Source organism: Anopheles maculipalpis, chromosome 3RL (assembly GCF_943734695.1).
Source record: "Anopheles maculipalpis chromosome 3RL, idAnoMacuDA_375_x, whole genome shotgun sequence".
Taxonomy (NCBI): domain Eukaryota; kingdom Metazoa; phylum Arthropoda; class Insecta; order Diptera; family Culicidae; genus Anopheles; species Anopheles maculipalpis.
In genome coordinates this window covers 82,223,374-82,239,984 of record NC_064872.1, presented here as the reverse complement: position 1 = coordinate 82,239,984, position 16,611 = coordinate 82,223,374, and the positions used below count along the sequence as shown (strand labels likewise).

At 44.9% G+C, this 16,611-nt stretch overlaps 2 protein-coding genes across 3 annotated transcripts in view; both read left to right on the top strand.

Annotated features, from left to right (window-relative positions):
* LOC126562334 (serine protease inhibitor 2-like) overlaps positions 1 to 10,617 on the top strand; it is a 388,794-nt gene extending 378,177 nt beyond the window's left edge. The window contains exons 2-8 of one of the 2 annotated variants that reach the window (XM_050218801.1): positions 6,478 to 6,525; positions 8,656 to 8,771; positions 8,866 to 9,051; positions 9,146 to 9,362; positions 9,506 to 9,903; positions 9,996 to 10,164; positions 10,457 to 10,617. In XM_050218801.1, coding sequence (XP_050074758.1) covers positions 6,492 to 6,525; positions 8,656 to 8,771; positions 8,866 to 9,051; positions 9,146 to 9,362; positions 9,506 to 9,903; positions 9,996 to 10,164; positions 10,457 to 10,605 — 1,269 coding nt within the window. In that variant the 5' untranslated portion in view covers positions 6,478 to 6,491 and the 3' untranslated portion in view covers positions 10,606 to 10,617. Of the gene's footprint in view, positions 1 to 6,364; positions 6,526 to 8,655; positions 8,772 to 8,865; positions 9,052 to 9,145; positions 9,363 to 9,505; positions 9,904 to 9,995; positions 10,165 to 10,456 lie in introns of those variants that run through there. The other variant, XM_050218800.1, reaches the window with a different exon arrangement.
* Positions 10,618 to 11,696: 1,079 nt separating this feature from the next.
* LOC126561052 (uncharacterized) lies at positions 11,697 to 16,383 on the top strand. The gene is made up of 9 exons (XM_050217001.1): positions 11,697 to 11,817; positions 11,900 to 12,006; positions 12,089 to 13,174; positions 13,427 to 13,479; positions 13,586 to 13,713; positions 14,836 to 14,933; positions 15,002 to 15,814; positions 15,884 to 16,034; positions 16,116 to 16,383. Exons 1-9 carry the CDS (start codon positions 11,766 to 11,768, stop codon positions 16,250 to 16,252), a joined length of 2,625 nt encoding a protein of 874 aa, XP_050072958.1. The 5' UTR covers positions 11,697 to 11,765; the 3' UTR covers positions 16,253 to 16,383.
* The last annotated feature ends 228 nt before the right edge of the window (positions 16,384 to 16,611 follow it).

Here is a 16,611-nt window from a genome sequence, read left to right as displayed (position 1 = left end):
CCAACGAACACCATCGAAAAGTTCGTCCAAAAGCAGCAGCAGTTCAAGAGTACGTCCCATAGGTCAAAACACAACACACACAAAAATAACAAATTCTACTGACACCAATCATCCGTCCCGGGCCATGTTTCACAAATGACGTTCACGAAATGTGCCACTCGCTATGCAAAGCGCTACGCCGCGAAGCCATTTCGAAGCCACGATAAATTACCGTTCCGAGCCTGGCGATGACTGGCGATGCCATGCTCTACATTGTGCGCCATTTTTCGTACGCTCCATACCTTCGATCGTTCGCAAGACGTAGAAACAACAACAAATATGCTGTGAAGCCCTCAACACGCGCAAAAAGAAGAAGAAAATTGGAAACTACAGACAGCCCTCAGCCACGATAACTTAAAGGCGTAGCAAATAGATGTCATGAAAAGAACGACCGCTTTTTTGTTTGCCTTCTTTCTTCCATCTCGCCACGTGGAAAGGATGATATCGATCGCTGCGACGAAACGTTACTTTGCGCTCTCTATTATGCGTCTCCTGGGTCCTATGCTTAAGTGGACCCACACCGCTAATCTTCACCCGAGCACACGCTGTTGCCTGTTGTGTCGATTTCGCAAACTTTTCTTTTTCGCGATTCCACAGTGCGCCCTTATTACCCTTTTTGTCGTGTTAAGACGACCATTTGCGTAGAGAATGATGCTCAAAAGTATGATAAAAATCCTTGTAGATGACACGTACTCGTCAGGGGCCTGCATCATGTACTGTTTGTGGTTTGCATCATCAGCGGTTCCGTTTCCTTGTGCCCACGCAAACACACGTGCCAATCAGCTAGCTGATACGAACCAATCGAAACCGCAACGCGACGAGTGTGGCGAGCTGAGGGCGTTAAGTAATCGAATTTATATTTATTGCCTATAAATTGTATTTTATTTTCCTCGCCCCATAAATTCAGCCGATTGTGGCCGAGATAATTCTATGAGAAAGTAAGTTACGCACCTTTTCCAGCGTGCGTTTGTTACCGGCTTCCCGCCGTCCACCACTGCTATTGCACGATCAGGGGCTTGTCGAACACCGAACAGCAGGGCAAAAGTCGGCCCATTTCAGGCCAAAGGAGGCTAGAATTTTCATCAGTATGGAATATTCATACAGCCTTAGAAGGCAATTTGTTTCAACACATCGTCTGCCCATAATGTATACATTATTCAGTGCCAGCAGGACTCACGGCAACGAAACCATGCAGATACGGCGGTTCGGGCGCCCTTGGAAGCTTCGATAATGGCTCAAATCTTTCGCCGATGAAGCGCACCGAGGGCACGCTGGTTTAGGAATTATCTAATTTAAGACAAACCGTGACAAACAAGAACGTTTGCACAAAATATGCACACCAAACCAGCCACATCAGAAACGGGAGGGAAGCACAAAAAAAAAACGTCCAAAACGAAAGCTGTATGTCTTTGTCCCAATCGGAGGCCTCTGTCTGCCATCTTGCGGAGCAACATTTGACTTGCCAAAAGCCCGTGCGTATGGAAATTACTTAATCCGCAATGATAATATTTGTCTGCTCATTATTCAACCGAATCACATTTGCTTAAATGTAGTGGAAAAAAGGGGACACCAGGAGGGGCTCGATTCGCCGCGGACGTCTGGTTTGCACATACATTGAGCACATACATACCCATACATACCACATACCCGCATGCACATACATTGAGCGTTTATTCTAATTAAATATCGTTCGTTAGTGATTCTTGGTGAAATAAACAGAACTGTAATACGCTGCTGTTTTTGTTATGTAATTGTTTTTATTTATGAACATACATCAAATTTTTATCCTGTTTTTATCATCTAGATCTAAACAGATTATACGATTTTAATTTAAAAAAATCTCAACAAATCAAAGCAAATCTTACAATTTTTTTTTTATAAATGGGATTTTTCCAAGCTGAATTTGCTTAGCTAATTTTAAGATAAGCCTGCAGAGAACAATGAATCATAAAAATGGGAAAATAAAATAACTTTACTATTTAAGCATAGATCAGATGAAATTTAACTTCTGGGCCTGCTCAGGATTGAGCACGTTTCGTAGAAATGGCCAAGTCGCCAATCAGTTTCCAGGAAATTCGGTCCAGGGCTGCATTCCTCCAACCACGGCTGCATCCGATCTCCGACATGTTTGACTCCACTTGATCCAACGTTCCAAAAGGATCGCTGACGTGCTTGGTGGGGCATGAGTCCGGCATCCTCATCCTCAGGATATCAGTACCGCCAAACAGCTCACCTAGCTCGTGATGCATTCTCCTTCGCCACACGGCCTGTTCGCACACACCGCCAAAGATAGTCCTTATCATCCTCCATTTGAAAATGGCGAGTGAATTGGCGTCCATTTATTAACATTTATGTTCAATTCAAGATTATTTAGAGTAAAGTTTCATAAAGCATGCATAGCGCACGCAAATATAATGCAGAATTATTATTAGAAAATGAATAAAGCAAAATTTATCCGATAACAGTACACAAGAAGATCAAAAAACATGTAACAAACCAAAATGACTACATTCATTGCATCCTTACCGTCTGGGTGTGGTTGTTACCACACAAGATCAGCATTCATGTAACCAAAATTTCTCAAACCCTTATCTCACGATGTACACAGAATAATGCAAAATATTTTTTTTTAAATCGTTCGTCCAAGAAAAATTAAATTCGTATTTAGACCCATTCTTGGAACGCTCCAAGTCATTTACTATTTAAAAAGGACAAACAAATGCTTCGCCCACTTAACCACGCAAGCTATGGTTCTGTAACCACAACATTCCAGGCACGTCTACTGTGAAAGCGAATAAGAAAAGCAACCCAACAGGCAAAAGTAAAAGAGTTCAGATTTTTCGCAAAGCAAAACCACAACGCGTAATAATTTAAAAAATCTCACCCCATACAGCGTACAGCTGCGGTTAGGCTTCGGAAACGTTTCCGTACAAAACGTTCCCCTGGAGCTCATCATCGTGCAAGGTGGAGATTTACAGACGTGAACGTGAACGCTACGTGTTACCGAATTCTTGGCCATGCTCAACCCGTGCCTTCAACGCTACTACGAAACGAAAAAGAATTTCAATAATTTCGCTTCAAACTGCTTCTACAAAGCTTCGCCTAGGACAACACAATCTCCCACAGCTTTCTCTGCACGTCGGTATGGAAAGAAATGCTTCAAGATGGTTCGGTTTTAATCTGAGTCCGGTAATTCCCGCACGTATAATTCCAATCCATTTTCACCGATTGCACATAAAACTTCTTTCCAAACCACGCACACTACCGGCGAACCGCTTTACGAACTTCTCAACCTTACGCAAAACACTGTCCTCCTTGGAAGTCCACACAGCCCGGTATAAACGTATTCCGTTTCGATGCCAGGAGTTAATTCCTTATCGGCAGTATGTGTGTTTGGCCCATTTCCCTCCCCCAGATTTTCCATTTCGAAACGGGCCGGAATGCTGTGTAATTTGGAGCGAACAATCGTTTGCTCTACAAAATGGCTCAATTACACATTCTCTGCTCGGATGTCTTGGGATGTTGGGTGTTGGTTTTCCTACATTCCACCTGGTTCCTTAGTATTCCCTTCCCAGCCCCAATCGTGCAAATCCAGAAAGTACAAGCTTAATTCTACTTTCTTCCAACAGCAAAAGCTGCTCCGATTGGGTGAGCTTCTTAGTCACAGTTCTTCAAAGTTAAAACCCTTTAGCAAACCCATCCCTCCCGGGTTTCCAGGGGTTTGGTGTGCACTTTTCGAAGCAATATTGGATGGTTTGTTTCGTTTTCTTTTATTTCGGTCTCAATCTTTCCACTTCCTCACAATCTAATCCCAACGAAAAGGCCAGTAAAATGCGAGCAAAAACGGTACGGTGCACTCACAGCCGGACTCGACCGTCGAATCAAGTAGTGCAAAGTTAGGGAAACTTCTCGACTGATGTATTTACAGAACGTAAAACTTGCTCTCACATAATTGTGTGTGACTACTGCCTCCACAGTACCGATTCGAACAAATGCCGTACAGCGGATACGGTTGGACGATAACCACACAACCGCCGCCACCCGTTAGCAAGTAGTTGCGAAATGGAAGTCGGGAAAACTACATTCTACACATACTCCAGGGCTCGTGGCAAAGTCATGCCTTCCACGTTTCAGTCCGTGCTATGCGATGAAGTCTGCTGTTGCGTATGTGTGTATGTGTGTGTCTTGTGAGCATCTTAAGCAGCAACCGCACCACACTTCAAGACTTTTGGCACGTTTATACCAACACCCGAAGCACAAGGATCTCTCTAATGACTGGTGCAAGGCGAGAACAACAGTGTAAGTGGGTAGCTTTGCGTTAACTTTCTGTACGGCGCGACATTTAGTGATGCTTGCTGGTCAAAATTAGAAACGTAAAAATAACTCGTTATCGTAAAGGTAATGTACATTTGTTTGAAGCATCAGTCAATTAATATCCAATGATACAATCCGAGTAGTTCGATTAAATTTAAAAATTTTTCCATAACTTCTAACACTTATACATAAGCTTGTATCAAAAATTAAAAAAAATTGAATTGCTCTGCCATCCATAAAAAAATACAACAAATTCAAGAATAAAATAATCAAAAAGGTCGGTGCAATTTTGGCAACAAACAAAATTTGACTTTTATGTGCTCACTGTACAATAAAAACAAAACTTTACCAACGCTTTCAGAGATCCCGTTCAGCTGCAATCGCTTCTGATTTTCTGGTCAATAAATTTGTGCAGACATTCGTCCGCCTCGCCCTAAGGTTAATTTGAAGCTGTCCGAACGACCGTAAGAAAACTTTGCCAGTGCTGCCTTTTCTACACTTTTCACTCTTGAAAGTTGCTCCTTCAGTCGGTGTAGGTCCGTTTTGACTAGCAGAGTCTTGCCGGAGAAAGTCAAGAAAAATCGCAAGACCATGAGCACGTGCAGTCCAGTTGGGTTTTGGGGGTGCACAATTACTTTAGCACGTACGAACAATCATACATCCACACCCGTCGGTGTGATCACGTGAGGAAGAAATGTAAAAAAAAAAACGCTCTTACATCGGGCAAAGTTTCCCCGTTCGCCAGTAATTCCAGTAAACACACGACGAGGAATTACACCTACTGCACAGCTAATAACCGGTACCGGCACTAGGTTAACCGTCCATCAAAGTGCGTCAGAGGAAAAAGTGATTTCACACTTTTTTCATTCTGCTTACGCTCGCCTAAACCACCGACAAACATACAACGTCATCGGTACAGATTTATTAAGCACCCTGTGTGTACTACGAAGTACCCGCGTGTTTGCACAGGAGTGAGGTGTTGTGCTCTGTTTCGAAAGGGGTTTCCCAAATATCATGCTGTATTTTTTTTTGTGTAATTGGCAATCTCATGCATGCCTTCTTTTTGGTATTGTGGACGAGATCTACATGATGTTCTTCAAGTGGCGTCGAGATATATAAGCCGGCCGTGCGGTCGGTTAGGCTAATATTTGAACAGCTCGTTGGGAATTCCCCAACTCAGTGAGGCAGCATCAGCATTCGGTGCCGGTGGAACTGTGTTGCCAAACGAATCACGCTGCTGCTTAAATCGATCGCTCAGAAGCTGCTTTTGTATAAGAATAGATCTTCCAAAATAAACAGAATTTTATTTAGAAGTTTCTCTGTCCTCAAATGTCCTCTAAACTGCTAGCTCATTATGGATCGAAAATAAAACCACTATAGAATTCCATCTGTCGAGTAAACAACATGTGTATCAGTCATGTAAACAACAAACCTCGATAGATCCTCGTTGGTATTTACACTGTTAGGACTATCGTTCCGAATCCCCACCAATATAGGACCACTCGCATTCCAAAACGTTCGGCATACCGCTCGATTCGCTCGCTGCAGCGCTTTCGAATGCCGCTAATCCGATGAGTTACCTCACCGAGGGTGGTTACTCAGTCGGAACTCGCCGTGCCCTCACGCACACACGAGATCGAGATCGCACAACCGCGCATCGCGCAGCTAATCATCAGCGCTCGATCGGGCGAACGCGTCGCGATCTTTTTTCTCAGTAAAAGTTTGTTCGCTTTCCGGCCAAGTTGTGCCGACGGGTTCGTCTCTCCAAACGTGCTGCTAAAGCCTGCGCCTGACCTTGTTTTGTGTGCGTGTGCTGTTGTTGTTCTTAGGGTGATTCCCAAGCTCGGCAAGGTCAAAAGTACTACCGGGGGTCATCTTCCGCGGGTTTTGGAACGGTTTTGGCTGTGCTGCCGTAAAGTGTGCGTCGCATCTGTGCATCTGATATCGCGTAGTGTGGTTGGGCGCCTGCCGATCACATACACATCAACACAACTGCAGCAAATGTGCGTACGCGTGTGAAGGCATCCATCCACAAGGCAAACCGTAAATAACAACACAGCGCGCGTGTTCGCTCGCTGTCAAACAGCTGTCTCGGGGTTTTGAGATCCCGCACGAACTGTGAAGCCTGCCAAAGCGAGATGCGATCTGTGAACCCCAATAGCATCAGGTGCTGTAAGTGTCACTCCATTTCACGTTCAATACGCATTCCAGAGCCCCAGCGGCGGATTGCATTTGAGGCCAAGGTCTCAGGTGTACCAGGCAAAAAACCCTGTGTATGCATACGGGAATTACCTGTTGGTACGGCTTAATTAGGACAAACGGAAACTATTGGGACACCCGTTTATTCCAGTGCGTACTAATTACTGGTGACACATTACCCATTCCAACCGATTACATAGCTTCGGCATTTCATACGACGAAGGTTGTCTTCATCAACGTTCTCTAACGACACGGATCGAAGACAGACGATGAATCAGCTCTATCTCAAGCGAGCACTTGCGTCACAACACCGTACCGCATCATACACGATTTGAAACAATCAATCTCCGGACGTATTATGCCCTCTTCTCTCTCTCTCTCTCTCTCTCTCTCTCTCTCTCTCTCTCTCTCGGCGATTTTTCCCTCGCTACATCTCCCAACCTCCAAACGATTGGTATGTGCGCATATGCACTACCGTGAAGTCGTCGTGACTGATGGCTTTCTAATAGACAACCCTTAAACAAGATCCGATTCTAGCACCCTAGGTTCTAGGCACAAACTTTACCAAACCTCAACGGCTGACGATCGAACGTTGACGCTAATCAATCAGCTTACAGAGAGCCAACCACAGCAGCATACTGCTGCGCGCTCAGACAAATCAAATAAGAAGGACCGAAAATTTCCGCCTCCCCAGTCAAAACATTGAATATTAATAAGTCCAGGTGTAACGAAGCCTCCCCCAGCGTGGTGTCGATCGAGATGAGACGGCAGAAAACAACATCCACACATAAGCTGGTTTGTGTTAATTTCGGGAAGCTTATGCAGATTGACGATGATGTTCTCTCGAGGGACAGTCAATTAAATCACCGCCGCTAACAGGTTTTTCGAACAGGTTTCTGGATGTCAATGGCATGGTAGGATGGCACTGACGAAATTGTAAAAAGAACGAAGTAAAATGTTGAAGATCCATCGGCTTGCTTTTGGCGGGAGGTTTGTGCAATACATCCCATCGAACTTTGGCGATACTTTGGGCTGATTAGCATACGGGATGAAATTGAATGTGTGTTATAAATTATGTTTGTTAGTTAAGAATGATCAGTTTGGGGTTACATAGAATGTGTAGTATTTATTGTAGTGTTTGTTCGTTAACACATATCCGTTCCATGTAAGCAAATATTTTTATTTCAACCAATATTTGAACTCTTCAAGAATATTTAAGAAGAAGAAATTCTTGGCTTAACGACCTTCAAAGGTCATTCTGGACATTTTATGGCTTACGAGACTCATTGGTTACCACTTAAAAGTTCAACACTCAGTCCTCACAGCATCCGGGGGAACGTCCCGGATGAAGTTTGAACCCCGGCCCTGTCGTGTGAAAATCGGCGCCGCTGTCGCATCTACCGCTGGGTTGCTCTTTATGTTAGCTGTTAGAAGCAGTCAAAATTGATGGAAATTTCTTTACTGAGTAAGAAACATCACATCAAATACGTAGTAATCAAAACTTTATTTGTCTCGTCATGTTGATTCGATGTATAAGCATAGGAAAAAGAAGTTTAAACATAATGTTAAAGTCCAATAAATCTTCTCAAGCAGAATAACGCTTACTTCAAGGCGGAAAATAAAGGTCAATCACAGAAGAACACAATTTGTGCCTAATAAAACTCATATTGAGAGTTCTTGTGCCTGTACACCACTCACCTAGTAAAAGATCCTTCTCTCATTTCTAGTTCGAAAGTTCTAGTTAGCTACCTTTAACGGTTAAGACCACTGTCAGCAACTACATTATGTTGAACATGTTTTATTCCTCATACTGTTCACCATACTAAGCATCTGATGAAGGCTTCCTTCAGCCGCACCACGAGCACGATGTTTGCACTTGTGCGAAACGAAATACGTAAACAGACGGACAACATCTGACGAAAGTTGAGAAGAAAAAAACAACATACACACAACTTTATGTCGTAGAAGCAGTGCTTACATTATTCACCGCCCTGTGCATCAGAATCGTTCACCCTTGGCCGTACCAAGTCCAGAAAGGAAGGGTTCCGCTCGGTATGTTGATATGTGCGCGCTACATTTCACCCGGTTTTCGGTTCATTGCAGATGCAGCTCTGATGCTACTGATTTCCATCGGTACCGTGCATACCTTCCGAAGGCAACACCACCGGCCACAGTCCTCGTTCGTCTCGAGAAATGACTTCGATTGGCGTCTCGCTCGTGTAAGTACACTTATGGCGAGCTGCCGTACACTGATTGGCACTAGATTCATCGAATGCTTACCCTTACGTTCAACGGTATCCTTCTACTTTGCAGGAAGTGTTCCAGCATGAGAGCTCAAACGTCGTGTTTTCGCCGTTCTCTATCAAACTTTTGCTAACGCTACTGTACGAGGCAGCCGAACCGGGTACTGCTACCCATACCCAACTCGAAGCGGCACTGTGCGATCCGGATCTGAACCGGACGCGTGCCTTCTACACCCAGTTTCTGGACACATCGGCGGTACGATTTGCTGGATCAATAAAATAGACATAGCTTTTTTTTGTCTCCTGTTTATTCTTGATTCTTTTTTCTTCCTTTTTCCCCAACTCTGCAGCAAACGAACGGTGACTATGAGTTCGATATTGGGACGAAAATGTTTCTGGATAAAGCGCACGGCAAGCTGCCGCAAACGTACACGGACCTGCTGGAGGCGACGTACCGCACCTCGCTAGATCGAGTATCGTTCAATGGTACGAAGGTGACCACCGATCGGATAAACAACTGGTGTGAAAAGGTAACCCGTGGTCGAATCACGGAGCTAGTGACAGAAGGTAAGAGATTATTTCTGTGACGCCTGAAGAGACGGCCAAGTGGCCTGATTTCCTCTACTTTAGGATGTCTCGTTATTAGCCGATAAACACCGAGATGTTTTCGTTTTTTTTTATTTCCACGCTGTCGCCATTGCAACACACAGACATGATTCAGGATGCAGAGCTTATCCTGGCCAACGTGCTGTTCCTGAAGGCATCCTGGAAGAACTCGTTCCCCGACGACCAAACGCACAATCGGACGTTCCACGTCGCCGACGGCGAAACAGTGACAGCCGAGTTCATGAACCAGATGGATCTGTACGATTATACCGACCATGAGCAGCTCGGTGCGGAAGTGTTACGGCTGCCGTACAAGGGACGCCAGTTCAGCATGAACATGGTGCTACCGCACCGTAACGTTTCCCTGGCGGCACTAACCGAATCCCTCACGCCCACCATGCTCGACTCGATAGCGCAAACGTTCGTGCGGGAAGAGGTAACCGTGGTGATACCAAAGTTTCGCTTCAACTACGGCACACTGCTGAACGAAGCCATCCAGAGCGTAAGTCAACGTGCCACATAAATCCTATCGCACGGGAAATAAGTTTCCAATCTCATACATACGTGCTTTTTTTTTGGCGTCATTTTTTCCAGCTTGGCATAAGCGACATATTCACTCAGAGTGCAGCACTTCCGCTGCTTTCTCCTGCCGATGAACAAGCGTCTAATGGCACCAGCAAAAACAAAATACAGGTGTCGAAGATGCTGCAAAAAGCAGGAATCGAAATCAACGAGAAGGGAACGCTAGCTTTCGCTGCCACAGGTACGTCATGAAAGCTCCTCACGGAAGGAAATATTTTTTTTCCAAAAGTTAAAGAGAAAAAAAAACTTCACCTCATCTTGGGAGAACTTACTGATAACGTCTTGACCCTCCGCGACAAGTAACAAGCGGATGGCAGCTGTAGAAACGAGCTGCTAGTTTTTCTACTATTTTCAATTTTTATTCCTAATCATAAGAAGCAACGACAAACTTCGAACAGTGAAATTCCTTCCCAAAAATCTTCCCCAGAATGCGATGATAACGAATATTCCACTTTTTTCTTCTTTTTGTACAGAAATTCAGCTAGTCAACAAATTCGGTTACGACGGCGAGCCAATCGTGTTCGAAGCCAGTCGGCCGTTCCTGTTCTACATACTCGATGAGGAAACAAACGCGCTGCTGTTCGTGGGAAAGGTGACGAATCCTACGCAAAGTACGCCCTAACACATTCCGAGACACACAGTGCAAAATAGTTGTAAGAAAATGAATCTGGACAAAACTACGAGAGGAATTATACGCTTGATGTGAGTGGAAGCTCCAGTAGCAGCAGGCCCGTGTACGTTAAAGTACCTCCATCTAATTATTCTTTGTGTAAGCGAACAGTGGAGTGTAGTTTGTAAACGAAACACTAGAACAAGCCAATGTTCATTGCCGAGACGATGACGCGACACCGACTGAAGAGAGAAATAGCCCCAAATAGTCGTAAACTCAATCATTCGCCGCCCTGCAGCCGCGCCAGGCGCAAACATCTTTTGCGGTTTGCCACCATCAGCATTGGAAGTGTAACAAAATATTCCTAGTTCCTTTAGTGTGTAAGTTTTGATAAGAAAATAAACAATCTGCTTTGCAATAAAACAGGCTTGTGCGGTGCGAAGAATCCCCTTTTGAAACTTTCATCAAGTGGTCGTTGAAGAATGGTTGGGTTTTGCCATCCTACGGGTAATCAAATCACAGATAATGGACAGTCTTTTCTTGGAACCAATCTGCAGCGAATTAGGACGATGAGTCAATTACAAACACTTTCATCAACATAGTTCAATTGAAGAGTCATCCAGTGCTTGTGCAGCCATTGCAATTCTGTTTATTTACATGATGTGTTATTTTTCCTGATTTTAATTTTGGTCCAATCATACTCTAGGCACATTTGAGGAGTTAGGTCCTATAGATTATATATTCTGCAAAGAATACCACACGACTCAGTGCAACCAAGAGCGTACTGACTTCAGAGCGTCGTAGTAACTATCATTCAAATAATCGACCATACGCTCGGGATCATTTCTTTGGAAGTTATGCCAAAAACAAACATTGAATCATCCGTAATAACTCAAATATTATTTAAAGAAGAAAAAAGCTTCAAAATAACTTCCCCGTACTTTTCAACGCATACATTAGCACGATTCTTGATGATCCTAATGATAACTATCAACGGATTCACAAATGCCTCCCTTCGACCATGTTTTCCGTTCACTCCGCCAAACAATCTCACGAACCGTTCACTTCAACAAAGGCACTCATGGATGAACACCGCGATCGTGATTCCGGTCCATCTTCAACACCTCGCGCCCATATCAGTAAACGTTGGCTGATCACACGAGCTGGACGAAATGGGAATCTTCCACGGTGTACGGTGGGCAGTGTTATTCAGTGTTTTCGCGTGTATGTGTTCATCACATCTCAGCTGTTACATCTTGAAGTTATGTGTAATCTAACGCACCTTCTACATTTCTATTCCACCAAGTGACGATCGCGGCAACGCCAAGAAAGTTCCTTCAAACTCGCTTCAGCGTCGACTACCAACCGTTCGAAGGGCCGTGGAGCGATGATTTCGACTGGGGCGTAATAAAGGTTCTCGTTTGTTCGTAACCCTCTGCTACGTCAGCGCGTGGTGCGATCATTTTTAATCGGCGCTGCTCGTTCCCCATTTCAGGAGGTGCTACATAAAGCGCCGGGCAATGCAGTGATATCGCCGCTCTCCGTCAAGGCGCTGCTGGCACTGCTGTACGAAGGTAGCGCGAGTAGATCGGAGACGGAGCGCGAACTTCAACAGGCACTCAGCGGTGGTAATGATCAAACCGTGTCCAAACTGCAAACCGATCTGCTACAGTACAAACAGCAGCAGCAAGATCTGCTCATCACCGATCGCATCTTTCACGATGTTTCGGTGACGATCATGCAGAAGTATCATAGCATTGTTGTAGCACGGTACAATGCGTCAACACAGGCGGTGGACTTCCAGGATACGGTGGCCGCGGCAGCACAAATCAACGAATGGATTGCTTACAATACCCGGGGCAATATTCAGAACATCATTAAACCGGACACGCTGCATGATGCGCTGATGTTGTTGATTAACACGATCTACTTTAAGGGTTCGTGGTCAATCCCATTCCCAACCAATGCTACCGTGGAGAGGCCGTTCTATGCCAACAAACGATCGACCGCCAGTCGATTTGGACCTCGAACAGTTCCGTACATGAAGCAGCGCGAGCGTATCTTCTACTACAAACACTCAGAAGAGTTAAGTGCCCAGTTTCTGCGCTTGCCGTACGACAAGAATCAACTATCAATGATTGTGGTGTTACCGGATGAGCAGGTATCGCTGGCACAGCTACTTTCGCGTCTAACACCACAGTCGGTACATCAGGCACTGGCGGACATGGCCGAAGAAGAGGTAGAGATAGAGTTACCACGGTTTTCCATCACCTACTCGAACTCTATGCGGGAATGTCTGCAGCAGCTCGGTATATCGCGGGTTTTTAGTGACCAGGCCGAACTACCGTTGATATCACGCGGCCGCACCACACCACTGAAGGTGAGCACGATACTGCAGAAGAGCTGCATTCTTGTGGACGAACAGGGCACGGAGGCGTCGGCAGCTACCGAGGGCACGCTGGTGTTTACGATTCTTAACCAACCGATCAAGTTCATTGCCAACCGGCCATTCCTCTTCCTGATCTACGACGAAGGCAAGGGCAACTGGTTGTTTGCCGGCAAGGTGGAAGATCCACAGGTTTAAACAGGTGCCACAGCGAAACATCCCAATGTATAATCAAATTAGCTTTACTGTATCCTATATCATGTTTCTCAACAAATCTCGATCGAGAAGTTAACATATCAACAAATAGTTAAATAAACAACAATGATACAAAGGAATATAAAAGACTGGACTTTCTACTAACGCCAAGTGATAACCAAACTTCACCAATTTAGTTGTAAATTTTTTTTGACAACAGTTGTAGTTTTTCTGTTCCTATTTGACTGACAGTGCCGGGGGTTGGATGATGTCCATCCAATGTCGATCTGTGCCAGTTTGAGTGCGTACTGATCTTCCACACACTCACTCGAAACCGGTTTATCAGCAAGATGCAAACCTGACTGAACCGCGATCGGCACATTCGCGGCAGTGAGTGGCTCACGAACCCAGGTGGGATGAGATCTCGCGCATGGATGACCAGAACCATTTTGTCCGTTCCGTAGTTCGGTCGTTAGTTGTCGCTATAGTCGTTCGGTTGTGTTCAACCATGCATAAGTTTAGCATTGTGATATTGTGCTGTAAGTGTGGAACCTCCATCGTGCGATCGCATTAGAATCTAACTATCAAATTTAAATGTAAATTCTACACGTACGTAGAGCGCGATATAGGGTGTGGATTAGCAAATGTTACATAGACCCATTATAAACATCCTTTGCAGATGATCAATCTCAATGCAAAGGCTCAAAAACCGGCTACAATAAGACTTAAAATTTGTGCTACTTTTTTGTAAAAACGCTTCAGTTACAAGCACGCCCTAGTAATTCAACCAGAATCTACAGATAAGAACCTGGCCCAGCCTGCGGGAATAGCCCGAAGGTGCAGTGTTTGTGTGACCCATACCAGCCGAAGGTCGCCACGATCGATGGCATAATTTTTTGATTGTAAATCCCCAGCACACACACACACACAGTGAAGCGATCGTGTAGGATTTTGTTCCTGACCTTCTTGTGGGACGTCTTCTCGAGGAACCTGTTTCTTCAATTGACCCTTGCAAGAGGTAAATTCTTCCTCTCTGCAGATCATCTTTCTTAAGGCGACCAGTTTGCTAAATCACTCATTAGCGAACGGTCGAGCCCTACAAGGAGCATCGCAGCTGGAGGAAGATCACGCACATCATGCAATCGAACATCACAGAGTATGGTGATGAACGGTGTTAAGTGTTTTGAAAACTGGTCATACGAGTTTGGTGCCGCCGGTTCGGTATTCAAATCCGACATTTGGCCACGATGCCAACCACATGCATAATGATGAAGCGACGCGTAGTGTTGCGTTTGGTTTGCTCGCTAATATACCTAGCAAAGCGTTCGTGTGCGTGAAGTCGTACCCGATGGGAATTCCCAACAGTCGAGAAACAATCGTTCTGATAATACCGGTATTTCCCAGTTCAGCTCGTTGTGGTTGTTGACACTGTAGTGGGCGCTTGTGTTGATGACACGGAAAGTGAAGAAGAAAAAGATAAAGTGTAGGCCACCCCCACGAAAAAGGAAATAAGGTTAAGCAGGGAGCAGGCAGATGAAGCTAGTACCGGTTATCGAAGGAAAATCCCGTCGCATACTGTCCAACATGAAGCTGCCACAAATTATGCTTAAGCTTGTGTTCAAGCGATGTGAATTAACGTATACATTTTCATATTTCCACAGTTTCCGCACTTTTAATTTTTGACGCCGCGGCCCAAAACGATGTTCACGGCCCATTCCAAGGCCAGCGCAAGAACGATTTCGACTTGAAGTTTGTCAAGGTGAGAGTATTTTGTACTTGTTCAATGAATAGCATCATAAATTTTCTAATTATTTCCACGCTTTGTAGGAAATCTTCAAAAACCACAACTCCAACGTTGTGCTGTCACCGTTTTCGGTGAAAATTTTGCTTACCCTCATCTACGAAGCATCCGACACCAGCTTCGGTACTGCCGTATCCAACACCAAGCGCGAGCTTAGCTCCGTCATCCAGAATGAAAACATTGAGCTTACGCGCAGCTACTACAAGCAGCTGCTCGAATCGGCCCAGCAGGACAACAAGGACTTTGATCTGAACATTGCCACCAACTTCTTCGTGGACGACTTCATCGAGGTGATCAACAAGTATCAGCAGATCGCAAACACACACTACCATGCGATGCTCGAAAAGGTGTCGTACTCTAACCCAGCACAAGCCGCCCTCACCATCAACAACTGGGTATCGCAGCACACGAACGGCCGGCTGCGCGAGATCGTAACACCGGACAGTCTCGAGGGTGCTGTTATTACGCTGGTCAACGTCATCTACTTCAAGGGTCTGTGGACGTACCCGTTCCCGGAGGTGGTAAACAATGTGAAGCCATTCTTCGGCACAAACGGCAAACCAAGCGTCGCCCAGTACATGGAACAAAATGGACAGTTCTACTATGACAATTCGGCCGATCTCGGTGCACAAATTCTGCGCCTACCGTACCGTGGCGATAAGCTTGCGATGTACTTTATCCTACCGAATCCGGAAAGCTCGATCAATCAGGTGTTGGATCGCATCAACAGTGGTTCGCTGCACCAGGCCCTGTGGTACATGGAGGAGAACGAGGTGAACGTGACCATTCCCAAGTTTAAGTTCGATTTTAGCGAACAGCTTAACGAACCGCTGCAGCAGGTAATATGGGAACTTTGCTATGGGTAAAAGCTTTCTTCAACTAACTTCCACGAATGATTTGTTTTGAAGATTGGCATCCGTGAGATCTTCTCCCAAAACGCATCCCTGCCACTGCTGGCTCGTGGACGTGGAGCTCGCGATGAGGTGCGAGTTTCAAGGATCTTCCAGAAGGCTGGCATCACCATCAACGAGGTGGGCAGCGAAGCATATGCTGCTACTGGTAAGCATCGCGATCGGTACTCATTTGCAAGCTCTGTTTGTAATATATGGCTTGGTTTTATTTTTTTTTTCCAAATTTTAGAAATTCAGTTGGTAAACAAGTTCGGTGGTGACGGTGTTCAGATCTTCAACGCTAACCGGCCATTCATTTTCTTCATCGAGGACGAAACTCTTGGTTCAATGCTGTTCGCAGGAAAGATTGAGAATCCCGTGTTTTAGGGGGTGCGAGTGTTCGCATTATCTGTAATGATCGCGTTCAGGTTTCCTAAAACTATACGCTATAAGTAACTGATCTTTTAAATGCTATTGCCATCAATAAAAGTTGCTGTCTATTATAATTTGAAGATCGTCAGTTCACAGTTAAACTTTCTTTTCAGATTCTGTATTTTGAATATTCTATTATCTTTTCTCACTGCTGCTACCTGCTGCACTACAATAGCAAATTTTCTGCACGATCAAGCGAAAAATCCAATGTAATAAATAAGATTCACTTCAGTAAGCATTGCGAAAACATCAATATGATCAAAGTAATGATAAATTAAACGCTTGGATAGCCTATCTCAAGATAACCCTGTGGC

Coding starts and splice junctions, on each gene's coding strand:
- LOC126561052 (XM_050217001.1), top strand. CDS start 11,766: ATGGGAATCTTCCACGGTGTACGGTGGGCAGTGTTATTCAGTGTTTTC. Junction 11,818..11,899: donor GTTATTCAGTGTTTTCGCGT/GTATGTGTTCAT, acceptor TATTCCACCAAG/TGACGATCGCGGCAACGCCA. Junction 15,815..15,883: donor TTAACGAACCGCTGCAGCAG/GTAATATGGGAA, acceptor TTTGTTTTGAAG/ATTGGCATCCGTGAGATCTT.